At 42.8% G+C, this 21,084-nt stretch overlaps 1 protein-coding gene across 2 annotated transcripts in view; it reads right to left on the bottom strand.

Annotated features, from left to right (window-relative positions):
* Positions 1-21,084, bottom strand: part of DNAJC7 (DnaJ heat shock protein family (Hsp40) member C7) — a 47,103-nt gene that overhangs the window by 4,033 nt on the left and 21,986 nt on the right. The window contains exons 6-13 of one of the 2 annotated variants that reach the window (XM_026682769.2): positions 20,930-21,048; positions 19,623-19,776; positions 18,842-19,006; positions 15,883-15,974; positions 7,922-7,995; positions 6,695-6,841; positions 1,429-1,581; positions 999-1,061 (exon numbers count right to left, since the gene is read on the bottom strand). In XM_026682769.2, coding sequence (XP_026538554.1) covers positions 999-1,061; positions 1,429-1,581; positions 6,695-6,841; positions 7,922-7,995; positions 15,883-15,974; positions 18,842-19,006; positions 19,623-19,776; positions 20,930-21,048 — 967 coding nt within the window. The remainder of the gene's footprint in view (positions 1-998; positions 1,062-1,428; positions 1,582-6,694; positions 6,842-7,921; positions 7,996-15,882; positions 15,975-18,841; positions 19,007-19,622; positions 19,777-20,929; positions 21,049-21,084) is intronic. The other variant, XM_026682771.2, reaches the window with a different exon arrangement.

Here is a 21,084-nt window from a genome sequence, read left to right as displayed (position 1 = left end):
TGTGCTGAAGCTAACCAGGCTGTTTGCTGCAAGAAGGCAAATTGCTGGGAGGCAGAGGCCGAAGAGTGGGGGCTGGTGGGTGGTGAGGCTTCGGCAACATTCGCTCTATAAGACGCACAGACATTTTCACCCACATTTTTGGTGGAAGGGAGGCAAGTGCATCTTATAGACCGAGAAATACGGTATAACATAAAATTTATAATTATTATGGGAACAGATGTGTTTTTTGAGTGACTGGCAAGGACAGGAAATAAGGTTTCCTAGCAAATCAAACCTTAATTAAGCAAACAAATCCCCAACTGATATTGTACATATAAAGCCCCAATTTCTTGGCCTTCTGCAAAGGGACCAAACTTGGCTTTGTGGTCTTGCAGGAGGGCCCATGAGGGAGTCCACTCCCCACCTTGTCAGAACCACTGTTAAAAGGTCTTTTTAGGATTTTTATCCTTTTGATGTTTAATTGTCATTAGTCTATAATTTAACAAAATTTTAATCCTAATTTAATGCTAATTTTTGTTGTTTTATTTATTGATATTACATTGTATAGAAATAGCAATAGCACTCAGACCTATATACTGCTTCACAGTGCTTTATAGCCCTCTCTAAGCAATTTACAGTCAGTGTATTGCCTCTAACAATCTACCTAGAGCCCCAATTTGAGGCAGATGGATGTTTAGAAATATGAAATATTAAATCAATACATAAAATATAAGCTTTGGGCACAGCACACAAAGCCCTTAAAGCATATTTCTTGGCAACTTTGGAGGGAACTAAGATCTGGAGAGTGAAATACTTTATGGTCCCATGCTGGAACTATATTTTGTATGAATGAAACAGCCTCCACTGAATTCCTGAGACCAGAAATTAATAGGCTCCCCTGTTGTCCCAAAATGAAGGGATCAAGGGACACTGCCTCAACTGACACCTGCGGATATGCAAAAGCAGGACCTCCTTCTTTTCAATATAAATATACATATGATATGTGAAAGACGACCCACCTTCAAAACTAAAACTTCCAGGTGTTCCAAAGAAAGCTTTGAAGATATTATTAGCATCAAAATCTATTGGGAAGTATAGGTGAAGAAAAAAAAAACAAACCAGCAGGTGAGAAGGAATTCTTGTTTAAATTTACATTTACAGTCATAAAAGTTCAGAAAAGCTTCTATAATATTTTGCAGCATTTTCTTTTTTCTATGTTTGCCTTGCCCTCAATCTCCAAACATTATTATATTAATATACAATATATATTAATATATTAAGCTATTAAAACATTGAATGATCAAATTCAATTTTGTATAATTTTCATCAGCAAAAATGTAGTGTTCTCTCAAAATTTTGAGAATATACTGACTTTCCTTGTTCCCATTCCATAACTATGCACCTATGGCACAGAAAGGTCACTAATTAAAAGTCCTCTTTAGCACTCACCTCCCATATTCATGCCATCTTCCTCTAGATCCTGGCCACTGTCATAGCGGGCCTTTTTCTTTGGATCAGAGAGAATGGTAAAGGCTTCACCAACTTCTTTAAATTTCTTTTCTTCCTCTTTTTGGATTTCAGCACTTGCTCCACTATGCCGATCTGCCAGAAAAATTAACATGTCTGGTTGGTGGGTGAGACAGTGTGAGAGAGAGCAAAAAAGCCTAACTGTAATGAAAAAGAATAATTGGTTCTAATAACCAGGTGGGGGAAAAAAAGCTCTTTATCAAAGAGATACAAATTTAGTGTAAAGAGAAGCTTAATTTACTAGTTTATTAATTAAGTACTGAAGCAGATTTGTGTTATTAGATTTTTCTCCTGCTTTTCTATTTAACTAATTACTTAGGGAAAATATATTAAAAACAAGGCCTTTTCTGAGTTGCCTTTCACACGGATCTGAACATCCAAACAGGTTTGCAATGGAAATCATGGTTCTTCAAGCTATTTAAAACTTTAAAGATTAATACCAATGAATCAAACTCTTTCCTACAAAGCAATTGGTAATTAGTGCCAATATTTTAGGGCAGGCAATATATGATCTGAAAATTATTTATTACATTTTCTAATCTGTGTAGATACCAATTAATTCCAACAATATATGACCTTTTTGTGTGTTCTCTAGCAGATGTCAGCTCTCTATTGTACCTTGGAAACAACAAAGATAAGTGGGGTACAGTTGTATGGTGAGAGTAACAGGAACAAAGAATGATTTGTGAATTTTGAGAGACTAGTGTATGCACTTGTACTGAACTAACCCACAAACCCTATAGAACAGCTTTAGTTTGAGTGAATCTCCCCCGAGTTCCAATCTCCCATTATTCCTCTTATTTCTCCCTTACTGTGTTTGCTTTTCATGGCCAGGAATAATGCATATAAACAAATTTCCAATTAGTTAATGAGCAACAGCAGCAATAAAACTGCCCTTGAAATAACAGTGGAGAGTTTGGGGTCCGTGGCAGGATTCCACAGCTAGGGCAATGCATGATAAGAGTCATAGCTATATTTCTTCAAAGCCAGATGGAGGAGAGAAAAAAAGAGTAGGAGGAAAGCCTATAGTTGTGATGGCGAACCTACAAAGAACCCTTGTCCCAGCTCAGCTCTGCCGTGCATGCGTGCCTCCCGCCAGCCAGCCGGCTGGTCTTTGGGTCTCTGCTGCGCATGCATGGAAGACGAAGCACATACGTGGGGGACAAGGCGCATGCGTGGGGCACATGCATGGGGGACACCTTGCATGCGTGAGGCGGGGCACATGCACGGGGATGTGCATGCATGCACGAGTGGGGCGCATGCATGGGGATATGCATACATGCTCGGTGGGTAGGGCACATGCACAGGGGTGAAGTGTATGTGCGGAGGCAGGGCGCATATGCAGGGTGCATACGCAGGGTGCATGTGCAGGGCGCATACACGGGGGACGCATGTGCATTGCATTTTCGGGATGTGCACGTATGTGTGGGCACTCAGTGCTGAAAAGGTTAGCCATCACTGGCCTATTGCTATATATCACTTTTGCTCTTTTTCTATCATATTACATCATTTAGCAACTAAATTTCAACTCTATTATCTTTCATGATGTTATTCCATAACTGCAGCAATGATTTTTTTACTTTTTAACAATTCTATTGGCAATATCATTTTCTACTCAGGAGCAAGTCACGATCACAACCCTATAGACGTAATCCTTGAGTTACTAATATAATGGAGCCTGCCAATTACTTTTGTAATCTGAGGATTTGTTAATTGGATCATGTTAAATGAACATGATCCCTCCCTACTTTATCCAATGCAGGAGGTGACAGGCGGTTGGACTCTGGCGGTGATTAATGCTTCTCTATAGGAGGGGACGGTGCCCCAGCACTTTAAGGAGGCTGTGGTCCGGCCCTCTTCTTAAGAAGCCATCGCTGGACTCCACCCAGTTGGATAATTTCCGACCTGTCTCCAATCTTCCCTTTTTGGAGAAGGCTGTTGAGAAGGGGGTCGTGCAGCAGCTCCAGAGGTTTCTGGATGGAACGGATTATCTTGACCCCTACCAGTCAGGATTCAGGCCTGGATTTGGGACAGAAACAGCATTGGTTGCACTTTTAGATGATCTCTGGCGGGAGCGGGATGGGGGTAGTGCATCCATCCTTGCCCTACTTGACCTCTCAGCGGCTTTTGATACCATTGACCATGGAATTCTCCTGGAACGGCTTCGGGGGATAGGAGTGGGAGGCCTTGTGCTGTCTTGGTTCACTTCCTTCCTCTGCGGCCGCTCTCAGTCAGTGTTGATAGGAAGGGAGAGATCCAACCCTTGCCCACTGCTTTACGGGGTTCCGCAGGGCTCGGTACTCTCTCTGCTCCTGTTCAAAATTTATATGAAACCACTAGGTGAGATCATCCATCACCATGGACTGAGGTATCACCAATATGCTGATGATACTCAGCTGTATGTCTCGGCCCATGGTGAGTTAAGTGTTGCTGTGTCCTCCCTCTCGCAGTGCCTGGAGGCTGTTAGGGGATGGATTGGTTGAAACTAAACATGATCGAGTGGTTTTGGGTCTGGGGTTCATTGGTTCAGGGAGAATTACCACCTTTAGTCTTGGATGGGGTGGCACTACCCAAACAGACCCTGTGCGTAATCTAGGGGTTCTCCTGGACTCATGACTCCTGTTCAAAGAGCAGGTGGCGGTCGTGGCCAGGAGGGCCTTTGTGCAACTGAGGGTTGTGCACCAGTTATACCCTTTCCTGGATCAGCGGTCCCTACTCACAGTCACTCATACCTGGTCACTTCCCGTCTTGATTATTGCAACGCGCTCTACATGGGGCTGCCCTTGAAGAGCATCCAGAAGCTCCAGTTGGTGCAAAAAGCAGCGGTCCGCATGGTTTTATGCAGACCCCGGTGTGCACATGTATCACCTCTCCTGCAGGAGCCGCATTGGTTGCCGATTTGCTTCCGGGTGCAATTCAAGGTGCTGATTGTCACCTTTAAAGCCCTTCATGGCTTGGGTCCGGGTTATCTGAGAAAACACCTCTTGCCAATGACATCTACCCGACCCATTAGAACGAAGAGGCAGGGAATGCTGCGGGTCCCACCCCTGAGGGAGATACACCTGGTGGGACCTAGAAGAAGGGCCTTCTCTCTGGTGGCTCTGTCTCTCTGGAACATCATTCCCCCAGAGATTAGAATGGCCCTCTCATTAATACTATTCCGAAGGCATTGAAGACCTGGTTTTGCCAGCGGGCCTGGGGATCCCAGAGAGGATGGAACCCATCAAATGGCTAGTGTGATCCGGTGTCATCGGGGTGGGGGTGGGAGTTGTTTTTTTGTTTTGTTTTTTGTTTTCCCAAATTTTGTTCTATTGTACTTTACTAATTTATTTGATTCTGTTAGCTCTTATAGTTTTTATTTTTTTTGTTTTAAATATGATTTTATATTATGTAAGCCGCCTCAAGTCGCCATGGGCAAATAGGCGGCAATATATATCAAATAAATAAATAATAATTTGTTAAACAAATGCACAGGTCATTAACTGCACATGAGGTATCTCAAAGTGGGAAGACCATGGGGAGGGCCTAGTGCTTCCAACCACCCAAGGCCTCTCCTGACCCGCTGAGATTTCTCATGTTTCTCCCCCCACTCCCCATTCTGCCCCGTGGGTCTGACAGGCACCAGGCCTGTGGAGAATCACTTACCTTTTGAAGATCTTGATGATCAAACCTCTCCACTGTGGTTTCTTTCTCTGCTCCCGGCGCTCCAAAAACGGAGTGATGAGAGCTGAGGCAGAGTGGGACCAGTCCACCCTGCTCAGCTTGGCTGACTCACCGAGGCTGCCTGCGCAGAACACCATATCCGCTTTTGGAGCGCCAGGCAGCCTCAGTGAGTTTGAAGGAGCCTTGAGGAAAAGGGAGGGAGGCCTGTGGGAGCGCAATCTCATGGCCCTGAAGGCTTCCATCCTTTTGCAAAAAGCTTTTGGTGAGAAGAACAGAGGCTGCCTGTACAGGCTTCCGTTCTTCATGTGAAAAGCTTTTTGGAAAAAGGACAGAAGCTTTTGGGGGGATGATTTCACATCCCTGCATGCTTCTATCCCCTTTGCTCAAAAAACTTTTGGCACAGAGAACAGATGCCTGCATCCTCTCACAGGCCTCCATTCTCTGCATCAAAGGTCTTTTGCAAAGAGGACAGCAGGTATGTAAGAAGATGGCTGCTTTTCTGCCACATGGCCCTGACTCTATAGATCTTTGAAAGGTAAGTGAACAATCGGTGACAGGATGGAGGGGGGGGGGCAGCATCTCTGTGGTCGGTCATAAGGGTGAATGACTGTCATGCTGCTGCAACATTCATAACTTTGGTACTGTATTATAACTACTTTGGGGAAGGGGTATCATAACTTTAAACCAGCTAAGTGAACTGTCATAACCTGAGGATTACCTGTAGTTTCCTAGCTCCTTTGGAACTTCTATAATTTTTTGATCTGAAAGTTTATTCCAGTATTATATTTTTATGAAAATATTAGGAATTTTATATTTGAGTTATTTAAACGTGCTTGGATAAATGCCATGCAGTAATAAGGGGAGGGTGTGAAACCATGTGTTTTACAGTGTATTGTACGTAACTGTGTTGAGAGAATAGTAGAGGATGACAATGGAGCAATTATTCCATTTTAAATAGAGCTGTAAAAATTGAAATTGCATCATGCCACTTTCTAAACAAGAAAAGAAAAACAAGCTTCTTCAGTACTTTTGAATATTCTCCTCTTGCTCCTATTGAAGGGACTCGTGGCTGAGCACTCTCAGTTCCAGAGAAGTTAGAACTCAACAACTTAATCAGAAGGAAAATAAAAAGGAATCCTCAAGTCACTTATTCTGTCTTCATGAGGCTTATTGAAAATGTAGCAGTATCAAACTGGCTGGTGGAAGAAAAAAAACCAATGGACCTTTTCAAATATTACCATTTACCAGTTAAGCTGCTAGCACAATGATAATCACAATTTCTGTAGTGACTCAAAAGTCCAGCAATATTATTTTCTGAGACACCTACATTCTCACCCCCACCTTTGTTCACCCAATCAAAGCTTGGGCAATGATAAAAAAGGAGAGAGGAGGGTCTCGCACTAAACAAACAGGAACAGAGGAGCCTTAGTGAAAAAGTTTATATTATTGACTATATTTCTTTCATGACATTCAGTTAAAGAAGTTAGCAGTGGAACTAGGGCAATAGATCTTGTGATTTTTATACCTGGGTGATGCATTAGGGCCCGTTTCCGGTATGCTTTTTTAATTTCATCTTCAGATGCATTCTTATCCACACCCAGGATCTTGTAGTAATCTTTCCTCTTACTCTTTTTCAATTCCATCTGTGCATTCTTGAGTAGCTGTTTGTGTTCTACAATATATCAGAGGGAAAAGTTTTTAGCTGCAAGAACAAATTACACACTGAATGTAAGTCTCCTAAAAGCAGGCTAAGTATGAGAAAATTCAGGACTAATAAAGCACATTTTGATGTAATATACAATAGAAAAGATCTGCCGCCATTAGATAGGATGATCGCTCCCAAATTAATTTATTTTTAAAAGTGGATAAACTAATTGCAGATAGAGCTATCAAGAGTTGCTTGTCTGGAATCTAACCATATAGTATTAAAAATCTCCCATTTGTCTATTTGTAATTGACTAAAACTATGCATCATAGGACAATCATTTTACAATCAATGCACCTCAAATGAGTAACTTAAAGAATGTGTCCAAAACCCGAAATCTTTAATTCAAGTAGAACCGAAACTTGGCTGCCACAGTCATGTGATCATCATTTCCAATGCTCTCTGCCAGCTTCCCACAAGGAAAAGCTGCCAAGAAGTTGGAAATCCCAGGCTGCCAAATAGGTAAATGGCTGCTGTTGGGGGAGTGAATGAGGGAGTGCACAGGGATGGTATGTGTGTGTGAGGAGGTGAGTGCACACAAGTCCTGTGGGGGAGGGTTAGGAAAGAAGATGCATGGGGGTGTGAGATAGTATGAGGAAGACATGGAAAGGATCAGGGAGGGTGTGCACAGAAGTGGGCAAGTGGTAAGTAAGTAAGTATCTCTGAAAGGATGACCCAATAGCTCTTGTGTTATCTATTATCACTTAAATTATACCAATGAGATGTAATTGCTACAATCCGGCTTCTAGAATGGCCCTAGCTATGGAAGTCTGACTTCACACAATTGCTCTCGTTCAGACAAACCTAACTCAGAGGGTTGTTGCTGGGACTAAAACTAGGAAAGAGCACTATGCATGCTGCCTTGAGCTCTTGAGTGAAAAAGTGTGATATAAATCAAATAAGACTGTGAAAACAATAGTTAAAACCGATTTTCAGCAATACTGAGCTAGTGTACCCGTCATCCCTAGCCACCATAAAAGAAGTTGCAGCTTGGATTATATTAGAAAAAAGGCCAGTCAAATCCAGAACCACATGCTCTATGTTTACCTTTAGTTTTCTCTGTCTGGTAAACCTTTTCATAATCTCTCACAGCATCTTCATACTGCTCTGTGTCCATGTAGCTAGGCAGAAGCATAATTAACCTTATAAGCCTCAAAACAAGATACAAATTACATCAAGAAAAAAAATCAGAAAATGATTTGAGTTAAAGGGAAGGAAAAATCACTCCTAACCCATTTTTCAGCTATGAATAATATCTAAGTTCCTACCAAATCAGGGAGGAAGTGCTGTATAGAAAAGTGATTTACAGAAAATCAAATTTGATATGATAAGCAACATGACCTGATTTCTAGACCACCTGAATCAACAGAGTACTGGAGCTGATTCTAGCAGAAATTCATGAAATAGTTTTGGATCTGGTGCATTTTAACACCAATTACCTTAAAGGCTTGGGATGAAATGTGAAGTGAGCAGAAACAAGAATATAATTCTAAACTTCTCAAATGTAAAAATGAGAGAGCTCTTGATGTAAAAATGAGAGAGTACATGGAGAAATTGTACAAAAAGGAAAACATTTGGTTTTTATAGTTTAGCAATTGCCTCATTTAGCAACCACTTGCAATTATGAAGATCCTGCCCTGTCCCTTTCCATTTGTGTGGAAAAGATTAGCTAGTGACATTATAGGGGGCTCTTTTCATGTCCTCATTAAAGTACCCACCAAAGCGGTTATCTATTTACCTACTTGTGATTACTTGCTTTCAAAATGCTAGGTTGATAGGAGCTGGAGCAAATGAAGGTGCTTGCCCCCACTACACAGCAACACTTGGGTCTCGCACATAGGCTTGCTAATTGTCAACCCAGCATCCTAACCACATGAGCCACCATGCTCCTCAATCCTCATATTTATGATCTTGGCAGGTCTATATAGCAAAGGAAAGCTTTGCTTAATGACCAAATTGCTGGCCTAGTTGAGGTTGCTAAATAAGGACTACATTGATATTCTTCCCAATTCAATCAATTCTCTCAGCTGGTATTAGATATCAGGACACCCTAAATCAAAAGATAAGCTGTATCTTCACTATTTCTTAGATTATTAGTCTTTCCTAGCATTGTTTGGAATTAATGTTTTCAGTATTGACATCCAATTGGTCAAGCAGATAAAGGAGTCCAGTTCATGGCCAAATTTTGGAGGGAGTTCCTGTGGACTATTGGGTTGTCCTAGAGTCTTAGCTAAGCCTTTCATCCAAGCACCAATGGGGGTGGGGGGGCAGAGAGATTGAATGCCATGGTAGAGCAGTATCTGAGATGCTACGTGAATTATCGGCAATCTGATTGGGCGGACCTCTTGCCTTTTGCAGAGGTCGCGTATAATAATGCTGTTCACAGTAGCACGGGACTAAACCCCTTCAAAGTAGTGAGCGACATGGACTTCATCCCAATGCCTGAGTATCCAAGGGATCCCCCCTCCTCGGTCAGCCTGACCAATTGGATGTCAATGCTGAAAGCAACTTGGGAGAATGTAAAAAAGGCTCTGCCAAAAGTGGCACAGAGCTTTAAGAAACAGGCAGACAAACACTGGGCCCCACAAAGGCAATTCCAGGTGGGAGAGAAGGCAGGGGTGGGATTCTATTGGTTCGGACCGGTTCTATAGAACTGGTTGTTATGATTCTGCGCAGTTCGGAGAACCAGCAAATCACACCACTGCCTGGCCCTGCTCCGCCCAGTCACTCATCTTGCCCGCCATTGCTAACCTGCCTTCGCCAGCCATTGCTGCCTGCCTTCTGCCGCGGCCCTGATCTCCCTGGGTAAGTAAGCCTGCAAGCAAGCCCTGTTGAGTTGACTCACGGGCTGGCCTAGGCCTCTGAATTTTTTTAAGCCCCAACACAACTTTTCTTTCCTTTCACACAATGGCAAGAAACGCGAAGGAGCCTCATATCAGGTAGGCAAAGAAATCCTTGGGAGAAGTGAGGGCATCTGGCGGTGGTGGGTGGGGAAAGTTCCTGGGTTCTGCAATGGTGAAACAGGCAATGGAGTGGCTGGCATGAGGTAAGGAGGTGGCTGCTGTCCTTCTCTTCTCCGTTCCTCCTGCTCCCCTTGTGCTAGCTGCTCCATTTCCTGTTTCTACATTGCAGCGCAGCACCCAGGAATCCATTTTGAAAGCATGGGGGGAAGTTAATTTGACTGGCCAAACAGTCTCTGCTGTGCTCAGCAGCACCTTCAGTCCGGTCGCTTTGTCAGCAGCAAAAAAAAACCAGTCCCATTGCAATTTGAAACAACCCCTAGGGCTTGCTCAAAAACCACATTCCCCAGCTTCTCAGCAGGAGTCCTCTCCAGAGCCAATTTGGCTGGTCTCTTCTGTGCAAGCTCATATCATTCTCCCCCGTGCTGCTTGTGTGTCTTTTTAGCTATTTATCTTTTTAGCGCGGAAGGGCTGGTGTGTGTATATGCTTTCTAGAGGGTCTTCTCTTTTTAAAGGCACTAGCTTTGGGATTTACAGGATTGTGGGTTGATCTGTTTCCTGCCGCCGGCGCTGCCTCTCCCTTTGTCCTTTGGCTTTATAGGTAGATGGTCCTCCCTGGGATTTGATGTGTTCTGTTGAAACTTGTTATTTAGCTAGTATATGTGTTAGGATCAGGGAGATTGGTTAGCAGCTAGCAAATATTCCAGCTTTTCTTACATGAAATCTGCCTATATCTTTACATCTGTAGGTCTCGTTTTAAGATTGTGATCATATAAAGCGAATAATTCAAAATTAAATTTTTATTGATAAAATGCTGTCTCATCTCTGGATATGGGATCTGCAGCAAAAAGAAGGCTGGGGAATTCTGGAGGTTGAAGTCCATACAGGCAGCCCTCGATTTAAGAACCATTCCTTTCACCCTCTGTTCCCACCTTCCACTTCATGAAGCCAATAACTTTATTCTGGAAACTACATGTCCCTTGAAATTAACAGGATTAACTTCTGTATATACAGGTAGTCCTCAATTTACAACAGTTCATTTAGTGACCATTCAAAATTACAATGGCACTGACTTCTGGTTTGAAGGGCTTCGGCGACAGGCAGGAATCCGTAATCGTGCGCGGTTTTTGCCTGGGCTCGCCGGTGGAGCGCCCCGAGCTGGCTGGTTTCGGGGCTAAGCCACCCCGTAGAGGTGGTGAAGAGGGGGGAGATCGCCAGCAGGGTCGAGGAGAGCCGCATCTCTCCTCCTCAGATGGTCAAACTCCCTTTCCCGAAGGCGGTAGGAGCGGTGGTCAGAAATGGCCACCTCAAAGAAGCACTCAACCGGAAAAGAAAGTGCAGGAGGAAGATAAGAAGTGAAAGTTTTGGCTGACCGGGTTAAAAAGCAACAATTAAGGTACCCTGGAATTTAAATTTTATAAAAGATAACACTGCTCCCAAAGAAGAGTCGGAAGCAGCAAAGGAAAGTGAAAAGGGAAAAGTTTTTTTCCCCTCTTCTCTCTCCTTCCTTACATTGACAACTAAGAGATCTGAATAAGAAATCGGAAAAATCCGCTTTGGCATTAATAGGCAATTAAGCTGAAAATATAACTAAATACCAAAGGGACAATAAAGATTTCTGGATATTAAAAACTTTTTCTTCTATAAGCAGGAAGGGAGAGGAAAAGAATAAGGGCAGGATCTGGAGGGAGGAGACTGCCTGGACTTCAAAAGAATCTAAAGTAAAATTTCAACAAGACTTCTAAAAGATACATTTTAACTCAGGGGTGGGCAAACTACGGCCCGCGGGCCACATCCGGCCCGTTGGTCTGTCCAATGCGGCCCGCCCCTGAAAAAAAATCGCTGCCATTGTTCTGTCCAATCCGGCCCGCCCCTGAAAAAAAATCGTTGGGCGTGGCATATTGCCCTGTGCCGCGTGGTCCCCAAAGCTGCAAAACAGTGCGGGCGATCTAGGGGTAGGAAAGAAAAGAAATTTGCAAAGGCCTCGGCTGGGAGTTCGAAATCACCTTCGAGTGCGACCTCTCCGAAGGTGAGTCCCCGGCGATCCCCCTTTTTTTTCCGGGGCTTCCAGGCTTAAACTTTGCAAAGGCAAAGCTTGCAAGCTGGAGCGTCTTCCCACCAAGGAGCGGGAAGGGTTCCACACGGCGGGCGGGGCAGGCTGCTTGGAGCCACCTAAAGCTAGGCCGCTGCTGGTGGAGCCTTGCCCTGCCTTGGTGCCCCGTTCCCGGCTCGGCGGTCCTGCTTGGCGGCACTTTAAAGCCTGCTCCCAGCACCGAGCAACTTCCCAGCAACTTTCCGCTTCGTTTTAACTCGCGGGCGCTTGTGCCTGGCCCGTGAGCCGCGCGGCAGAGGGGAAGCCCGGCAGGCGGGCGGGCAGGCGGGCTGCTTGGAGGAGGCGACCGGCGGTGCTCCGGGCTTCCCCTCCGCCCGTGCGGCTTGGGGCGGCGCGAGCACCCGCGAGTTAAAACAAAGCCGAAAGTTGCTGGGAAGTTGCTCGGTTTTCCAGGGCTTTCAGGGCTTTGCAAAGGCAAAGTTTGCAGGCTGGAGCGTCTTCCCACCGAGGAGCGGGAAGAGTTCCGCCCGGCGGGTGGGGCGGGCTGCTTGGAGCGGGCTGCCATGCGGCTCGGGCGGTCGCGGCGCCAGCGAGTTAAAGGAAGCCGAAAGTTGCTGGGAAGTTGCTCGATTTCCGGGGCTTCCAGGCTTAAACTTTGCTCGGGCGGCACTTTAAAAGCCTGCTCCCAGCACCCGAGCAACTTCCCAGCAACTTTCGGCTTCCTTTTAACTCGCGGGCGCTCGTGCCTGGCCCCGAGCCGTGCAGCGGAAGGAAGCCGGCGGGCGGGCAGGCTGCTTGGAGGAGGCTCCGGGCTTCCCCTCCACCAGGCGCGAGCACCCGCGAGTTAAAGGAAGCCGAAAGTTGCTGGGAAGTTGCTCACGTTTCCGGGGTTTCCAGGGCTTTTCAAAGGCAAAGTTTGCAGGCTGGAGCGTCTTCCCGCCGAGGAGCGGGAAGGGTTCCGCCTGGCGGACGGGCGGGCTGCTTAAAGTTTGCTCAGGCGGCACTTTAAAAGCCTGCTCCCAGCACCCGAGCAACTTCCCAGCAACTTTCGGCTTCCTTTTAACTCGCGGGTGCTCGCGCCTGGCCCCGAGCCGCGTGGCAGAGGGGAAGCCCGGCGGGTGGGTGGGCTGCTTGGAGGAGGCGACCTGGCGGTGCTCCGGCAGCAGCAACAGGCAGTTTCGCCCGGGCTCCGCTCAGGTGTCCGGCTGGGGCTGTCAGGAGTTGCTATCACTGGCGCAGCTCCGCGCGGTTCCAGTCCCGCGTTGCCTTGGGAAGGAAAAGGCAAAACCAGGAGCCGCTGAGCCTGAGCCTCCGGTGCTGCTGCTCCCGTTGCAAAGCACCACCGCGGCTCTTCCTTTTTGCCTTTCCCTTTCCAAGGCAACGCGGGACTGGAGCCGTGCGGAGCCGCGCCGGCGGTAGCAACTCCTGACTCAGGGGCCTCCGAGAGGAGGGGAAGGAGGAGAAGAGGGGGGGAAGGGGGGGCGATTCCCAAAAAATCTTGTGCTGACCCGGCTCCTCTGTCAAATTTTAAAAGTCAATGCGGCCCCCGAGCCAAAAAGTTTGCCCACCCCTGTTTTAACTGAAACTTTGCAACTAAATAGTAACCCCAGGAAGAGAAAGTGAAAGTGTAAAAAGAAACAGCCTGTGTGTATTTGGATTGCTTGGTGACTTTTGGATTTTTGGTTATTATATTTGAATGACTAAAATCAATTGGGTAGTTGTTTACAATTTTTTACAATGGCATCATTTCTGGATGAATTGAAAATGGAACTTAAAAAATACAAAGAAGATGTACAAGAAGAGAAGGGTTTTTTTGGCTTCGTTTTTCAATTCTTAGAAATGGAGATCTGCAACTACGAGAAATTAAGAAAGTTAAAAGAGGGGAGAAGCTATGTAGACAATGTAGAATAATAATAAGATATGGAACGGAATATTAAAAAGAGGGGAGAAGCTATGTAGAAAATGTAGAATAATAATAAGATATGGAATGGAATATTAAAATGAGCACGAACTTGAATTTGTGTCTGTATGAAGAGATGTAACCCGGGATTATGCTGCTTTCAAAAAAGATGTTTTATGTTTTGTTTGCATGTTTGTTTTTAAAAACCAATAAAATTTATTTAAAAAAAAATTACAATGGAACTGAAATGACTACTTTTCAACTTACAGTCATTGCAGCATCCTCATGGTCAAAATTCAGATGCTTGTCAAAAGGTTCATATTTATGACAGTTGTAGTGTCCCGGGATCATGCGATCAACTTTTGCAACCTTCTGACATATTCACTTAACAACTGTTATTAACTTAACAACTGCAGTGACTTACTTAACAACTGTGGCAAGAAAGGTTGTTAAATGGGGCAAAATTCATTTAGTACCAAAGGAGCAGCTCCTCGCATTGTGGCTACTGCAATGAGTATGAGAAGCCCAGACAATATTTTGAGCACGGTTAACATCTCTAGCCCAATGATTTCTCCATTAACACTCTCCACACCTGTCAATTTACCAACTGCAGCTACTGTACCAGTGAATATCGCATATCCAGTCACTATCACCTCACCAATGAATTTCCCAACACCAATGATATTAGCTGGCCCTTTAAATATAGCCATGGGACCTGTGGAAACCATGCCTTTTCTTCCCTTCCCCAGGCATTGCCAACCTCTCCCCCTTAATTAAAAAAAACCCTAGAGCAAAAACTTCATGCAGTATTAAAAAAGAATAGAAAAGGGAGCTATTGGGTATTATTTAATGGACTGCTAAATTGGCCACACCCACCCAGTCACATGACCACCTGGCTATGCCTACTCGGTCACATGACTGCCTAGCCACATGGCCACATGACCAGCCAGCCACATGACCAACCCACACCCAGCCAGTCATGTGACCACCAACCCACGTCCACCCAAGCCACGTCCACCCAGTCACATGACCACCAAGCCATACCCACAAATTAAGCCACGCCCATAGAACTGGTTGTTAAAAAATTTGAATCCCACCCCTGGGAGAAGGTCTACCTCTCCACCAAATACTTGAAGTTAAGGCTCCCTAGTAAGAAGTTGGGACCAAAGTTCATGGGACCTTTCTCCATAGTAAAGGTCATCAACCCAGTCCCAGTGCAACTGAAGTTGCCTGGACTGTTAGGGAAAATACACCCGGTATTCCATAGTAGCCTCTTAAAACCTGAGGTGGGATCAACCCTGAGGCCACCACCTCGTGAACCCCTAGATACCGTGGTCATAGGGGGGCAAACCCATTATGAGGTATAGTGAATTCTCAATTTGAGGTGATACAGGAAACAACTCCAATATTTAATCAAGTGCAAGGGCTACCCTTTATCAGAGGCATCTTGGGTAAAGAGTAGAAATGTCCAAGCTGATTGCCTTGTGACAAGGTTTCATGCAAAAAACCCAAACAAACCTTGGGGGGAGGGTTTGCAACCCTAAGTTCTATACCTGTAATAAATTTGTTTTCTTTTTGTGTTGTACAGGTCACCTTCAAGAAGTGAGGGGAGCTAAATGTCAACTAAAAAGATACTCCTTTGGTCTTTTTAGCTGCCAGAAAAAGGGAGTTGGGGAAAACAGGGCATTCCTTAAGTGCCTAGATAATCACCCTGGAAACCCAAAGTTGTCGGAGCGCAAGGATATTACTGGAGAGCATTATTGATGACTCTTGGGGATAGATGTGTCCCATTGGAGAATACACATCCAGGAGGTGTGTGTGTGTGTGTGGGGATCAGGGTCAAGGGGGAAATGAATGATGTATTTTAGTATTGGCTGCATCCAGCTAACACCAACATGGCCACTTCTAATAAATCCATTTTCTTTTCTGTGAGATGCGGCTAGAGACTTATGATTTGAATGTGGGTGGCTTTGTTGAAGTCCTGACACTAATGATAAATCTCCCTCCCACCATTTTTTGTTCAGTCTAAAAAACTTTTTTTAAATTACTAAATCAGGTATTCCACTCCCTTCCAGTTTTAGATGCCCATCCTTACCACTGTGCTCTTCTTAGATAGGCCTTGATGTATGTGTCGTCCAGCTTGATAGCACTTGTACAGTCTCCTATTGCTTCGCATAGCTTTCCAAGCTGAAAGGCAAACACCAAGATTAGGAACTAAACTCTTTGGCATTATTTTTAGTCACTAAGATAAAAAGCAATATATCTCTACTTCAAACTTCATTTGCTTTGACAGGTCTTTAAGCAAGTTTAGATGATGGCTTTTTGATACCTTATAATATATTCTAACATCATCATCATCATCATCATCATCATCATCATCATCATCATCATCATCATCATCATCATTAATTATTAATATTATTGATTTAATCTTCAATTCGATTCATAGTCTGGAACTGGTACAAACTTAACAGTTTAAGACCTAACCAAGGACCTAAGAGCTATTAAGGTAATGTCTGGGTATACAGGCAGTTCTGAGTAAGATGGGTTTTTTTTTTTTCCAAAGTCAGAATATTCAGGTCTGATAAGTTCAAAATTTCCATGTATCTAGGCAACCCTTTGGGTATTGTGCCAAGCCTTCCTATAACTATTGGTTCAACCATTGATTTCTTCCTCCACAATTGCTCAACTTCAATTTGTAGATCACAGTATTTCATTTTTTTCTAGCAGTTTCTCTTCAAGTCGTATTCACCTGGTATTGCCATATCAATGAACCAGACTTTTTTCTTTTCCACAATAGCAATGTCAGGTGTGTTGTGGGCCAGATGTCTGTTTGGATTCAAAAGTCCCACAAGATTTTGACCTGTTTATTTTCAAGAACTTTGTCAATTTGGTGTTCCCAGTATTTTTTGCAGCATTTGAACTCAAACTTCTGGCAAAGCTTCCAATGTATGATTTTGGCAACTCTATCATGACATTATAGATAATCAGTTTGTGAGATTTTGCTGTAGCCATTGATAAGGTGATCCACTGTTTCATCTTTCTCACTGCATAAGCAACATTTGCTGTTGTCACTGACATGCTGAATTTTTGCTTTCATGGAATTGTTTTTGGGAAGCTTTTAATTTCTTTCTTCACCTCCCTGATCTCAACCATCTCTATGTTAGCTTTGTAGCTATCTCTCCTTCAATGTCCTTCAGTATTGACTGTGCATAGACTTCTTTTTCCAGTTAGAAACTCAATGCTCATTTGTTTCCTTTCAATATTCTGCTTTCAATCTTGTTGTTTTTAAGAGATTTCCTTTGTTCACCTCTTTTAACAGAGGCTCTTTTGCTTTTTTATGTAGTCATTTATGCCATGTTTTTCCCCTTCCAGTTTGTTTCACCTGTAAGAGTCCTCTGCTACACTGAGATCTAGGCAGGTACAATCAATCAATATAACTTTTTGGGTGCAGAACATGATGCATTATCATTAGTTTTCTTGTTTTTCAATCCAAGTTATCAAGTTCTAGCTGAGTCAAATCAATTATTCCAGTTGAGTATTGTATTGCAGGCACTGGCGAGGTTTTAATTGACTTCATGATATTTTTTCCACTTACCTTTGATCTTAAGATTTTCCAGACTTGCTTTATGTATTTTGTTGAACTAGTTTCCTTGACTTGATTGTGCAACAGATCAAAGACTTCCAAATCTCCAAAGTACTTGTACCCTTCTTCTGGTGTTACTGCTTTTATCAACTCTTCATTATTAAGTTCAAATCCTTCAACAATTTTTCCTACCTTAATTTCAACAATTGTCTCACATTTGTCAATGCAAAATTGCATCTTAAGGTCTCTGCTGAACTCCTCAGTGCTTTTCAGCAGTGAGCTCAATTCAGATTTTGTTTTTCCAAACAGTTTTAAATCATCAATGTAGAGCAAATGGGAAATTTTCAATCTTTTTTTGTTAATTTATAACCCAGTTGTTTTGTTCAAAATGGTTGCTAGTGGCGCCATGGAAAGTACGAATAACCGAGGTATTTTCCATCCAAGTCTTAATTTTCTCAGCTAGTTCTGGCTGTCAGTTCAACAACTGATTCAGCTCTTGCTTCTGTTCCTCATCAATTTCTCTGATTTCCTTCCTTTTCTCCAGAACTTACTGCTCCATATCTAAATTATCTCTATTATCAGCTACCCTGGGGTCTTGATCTGTTGTTATTGTTGTGGTTGTTGTTGTTCTTGTTCTTAAATCTTCAATTCAATTCACAGTCTGGGACTTGTAAATGAACCAGACTTTTTTCTTTTCAACAATAGTGATGGACCAGATTTCAATAGCTATATTTTTCCTGCTGTTCCAAGTGCTGCAGAAATGATCGACCAAATGCATCAAGCACTTGATAACTTTTGGAAGCTTTAAAATGCAAGATGCAAAAAAGGATAATGTCCTTATCTTAGTGGTTTTCTTTCTATACTTGAGTGTTCGTAGAATGACTCCTTGATTTTATTCTTATTTCATCAATTCTGTTAATCTCCACATTTTTTTTCAGGTTTTAAAAATGCTGTTTACTTAATTCAAATAGAACACATTGTGTTACTCAGTTTCAGCATCACACAACAGTAGCTGAGTTAAAAATTAAAGAGACCCTATATCCACCCTCCACATTTATTAGTAATCAAATTGCTTTTGAGACAAACCCAAATCACTCAGGTACAATACTTGCAAATCTAGAGAAAAGTTAGAACAAATGCTACAGGCACCGCTATGGTTCAACTCTTTGACATACAGTAAGATTTGTCAGGATTTAAATAAACAAGCAAACAAACATAGAGGCACTGCTATTCTGAACAATTTCTCATCTTTCTTATTTCAGGTTTCAGTGGTGAGAAGACTTCTTCTAATGTGGCCTTCATGATCTTTTACAATTGAAGGTTAAAAGATTCTTCAAGCCCTTTTGTATTACACATTGCAATAAGGAGAGAGTTGAGGTAACGTCTCCCACATTTAAAACTGTTTGTGTTAGAAGGCTTCAGAGAGATACCTGATCTAAACAAAGAAAGACTCTACTTGGGCACTTACTTTGGAATTAACAGTTCCACGATTGCAGTAGAGTTTGGCATTGGTTTTCCTGTTGTTTGGATCTATTGCTAGAGCCTCTGTATAAAGTGTGAAGGCCAGCTTATAATTCCCTTCCTTGAAAGCCTTGTTACCTTCATCTTTCTTTGCTTTCAGAGCTTTGGCATTCTGAAGGAAGAAGTGGGTCAAAAGATAATGAAAGTCTTTGAGTAATTAAAAAAAACCTCGGGCTGTCTTAGCATATCTTAGTTGGCTAACTCGCACAAATATTTCTATTAAAGAATTATCCAATTCCCAATCTCAAGATCTAGCAAATGGAGAGAAGTGTTCTGGACACATCTCAATACATTGCCAAAGTTGTGCAGTATGAAGCAATTAATAATATTTGGAAGGAAAGAGATTATTATGCAGATGATAGGATTTCTTCTCTACTCAGTTTGAAAATACTCAGCTTAGCACCTGCTTTAGTAATGTAATAGCAAAAGCAGATTTCTAGCTGCTACCTACCACCAGCTATCTTCTTTTGAACATTGCATGAAATTTAGCATTTCCAAAGTATATTCTTGGGACCCCTTTGGAAAAATTCGAGTAAGTCAAGAGTTGAACCTCTGCATCTTTAAAGTATTTATTTAAAACATTTTTAGCAACTCCAGGATGCTGTAACTAGTAGCATCCTTCACCACTGGACATTGGGGTTGTGTATCAGCAAGATTTGGAAAGTCACACCCCACCCAGGCCTGTCAGAAAGCCCATACATCTCCCCAGCATTTCTTTTGATGCTTACACGGCAGGCAAGGCAGGCTTTATCGTGGTCAGGAGCCATTTTTAGTGCCTGGACGAAGAACTGCACAGCCTTCTCGATGCAGTCCTCATAGTAAAGGCAAAGTCCTCGGACATAGAGAGCATCAGCATTTGTTGCATCTATTCGCAAGATGTCACTAAATACAGAGCGCAGGAGCAGAGGAAAAAAAAAAATCACAGGACAGAAACAGAGCTGGGTACACTCTCAAACCAAGACACCAATACTGTAAGCAACCTGTAGCATAACAATATGTGAGTACTTCAAATCAATACATGATGCCTCACTGCAGTTTTCAGACAAAGACAACATCCTTTCTAGTTGTCCACTGTCTTTCCTTTTCTCTAATTCCTGACACTGCTTTTTGTTGTTGTTGTTGCTGCTTTTATTCTAGTGGACCATTTCCATTTCCATTCCAGTTCCCTTCTGTTAATTTCAAAACAAGTATACCCATGAGTATTTTTATATATAACCACATCTGTATAGTTGCTCATCTCACGAAATGACTTTGGGATGGTGTACATAAAATATTTTTTTGAAAGCTCCTATTGCATTTTATTTTGTTTTCTGCCAGGACCCCTGTGGACACAAAGATACCTCTTTAGAACTAAAAACACTTTAGTCAATTATGCACACTAGTGGGGGAATTTTAATTTCCCAGGTTGTTCATTTTTCATTAAACACCAATTTATACAATTTGCTGTAAATTCTGAACCTGGTGGAATGATTAGAATAGTTAACTTGTTTGGGCAGGATTGAAGTTGTCTTCATCCTGTCCTTGTGGGTCTTCCGCTAGTTCAGCTTAACAGGAAAGGGAAGAGTGTTTTGCCAAATTTAGCTGTTACTCACTTGCTCTTTTTCTGTGGCTGTGCACTTCTGAACAAGAAATTAAATTTACTTCTCAACATCTTTATTCATATCCTTGTTGATTCTCCTCAAATTACTTAACGATCGTTCCACTAGTTTATTTTAATTCCATTCCTCTATTTCCATTCCTCCATTCCTCTCCTTTCCCATCCCTTTATTTTCACAATACATTCCAGTTAGTAGTCTTAAAAACTCTGGTTTTTGCAAAAATGAAAAAAGCAAAAACACACAAACATATACTCCACTGTAACTTAGAGAAATAAAAACTATTTTGGGTGCCACTGTGTCTTCTCAATACTAGATAATGCAAAAGCACAGTTCCAGTCTTTTTATTAGTATCAGGAACATGAGATATTGCTCTCAGTGTTAACTACATTATTATTTATACATATAGGCTTTCTCATAAAACCTATTATAGTTCTTACCTTATAACAGACTGGGCTTCAGAATAGCGACCTAGCAAAGCTAAACATTCTGCTTTGAGGATTTTGAACCGGTGACAGGCAGGGGCAAATTCTAGAGCACGATCCATACAAAAGACAACCTGGGGAATAGACACAAAGAGAAAAAAAACAGAACA

The sequence above is a fragment of the Notechis scutatus genome, chromosome Z (genome assembly GCF_049901735.1).
Source record: "Notechis scutatus isolate UNSWTSFEM ecotype Mainland chromosome Z, rNotScu1.2, whole genome shotgun sequence".
Lineage (NCBI taxonomy): Eukaryota > Metazoa > Chordata > Lepidosauria > Squamata > Elapidae > Notechis > Notechis scutatus.
Note: the sequence above shows the minus strand (reverse complement) of the source record. Positions and strands in the feature narration are given on the sequence as shown.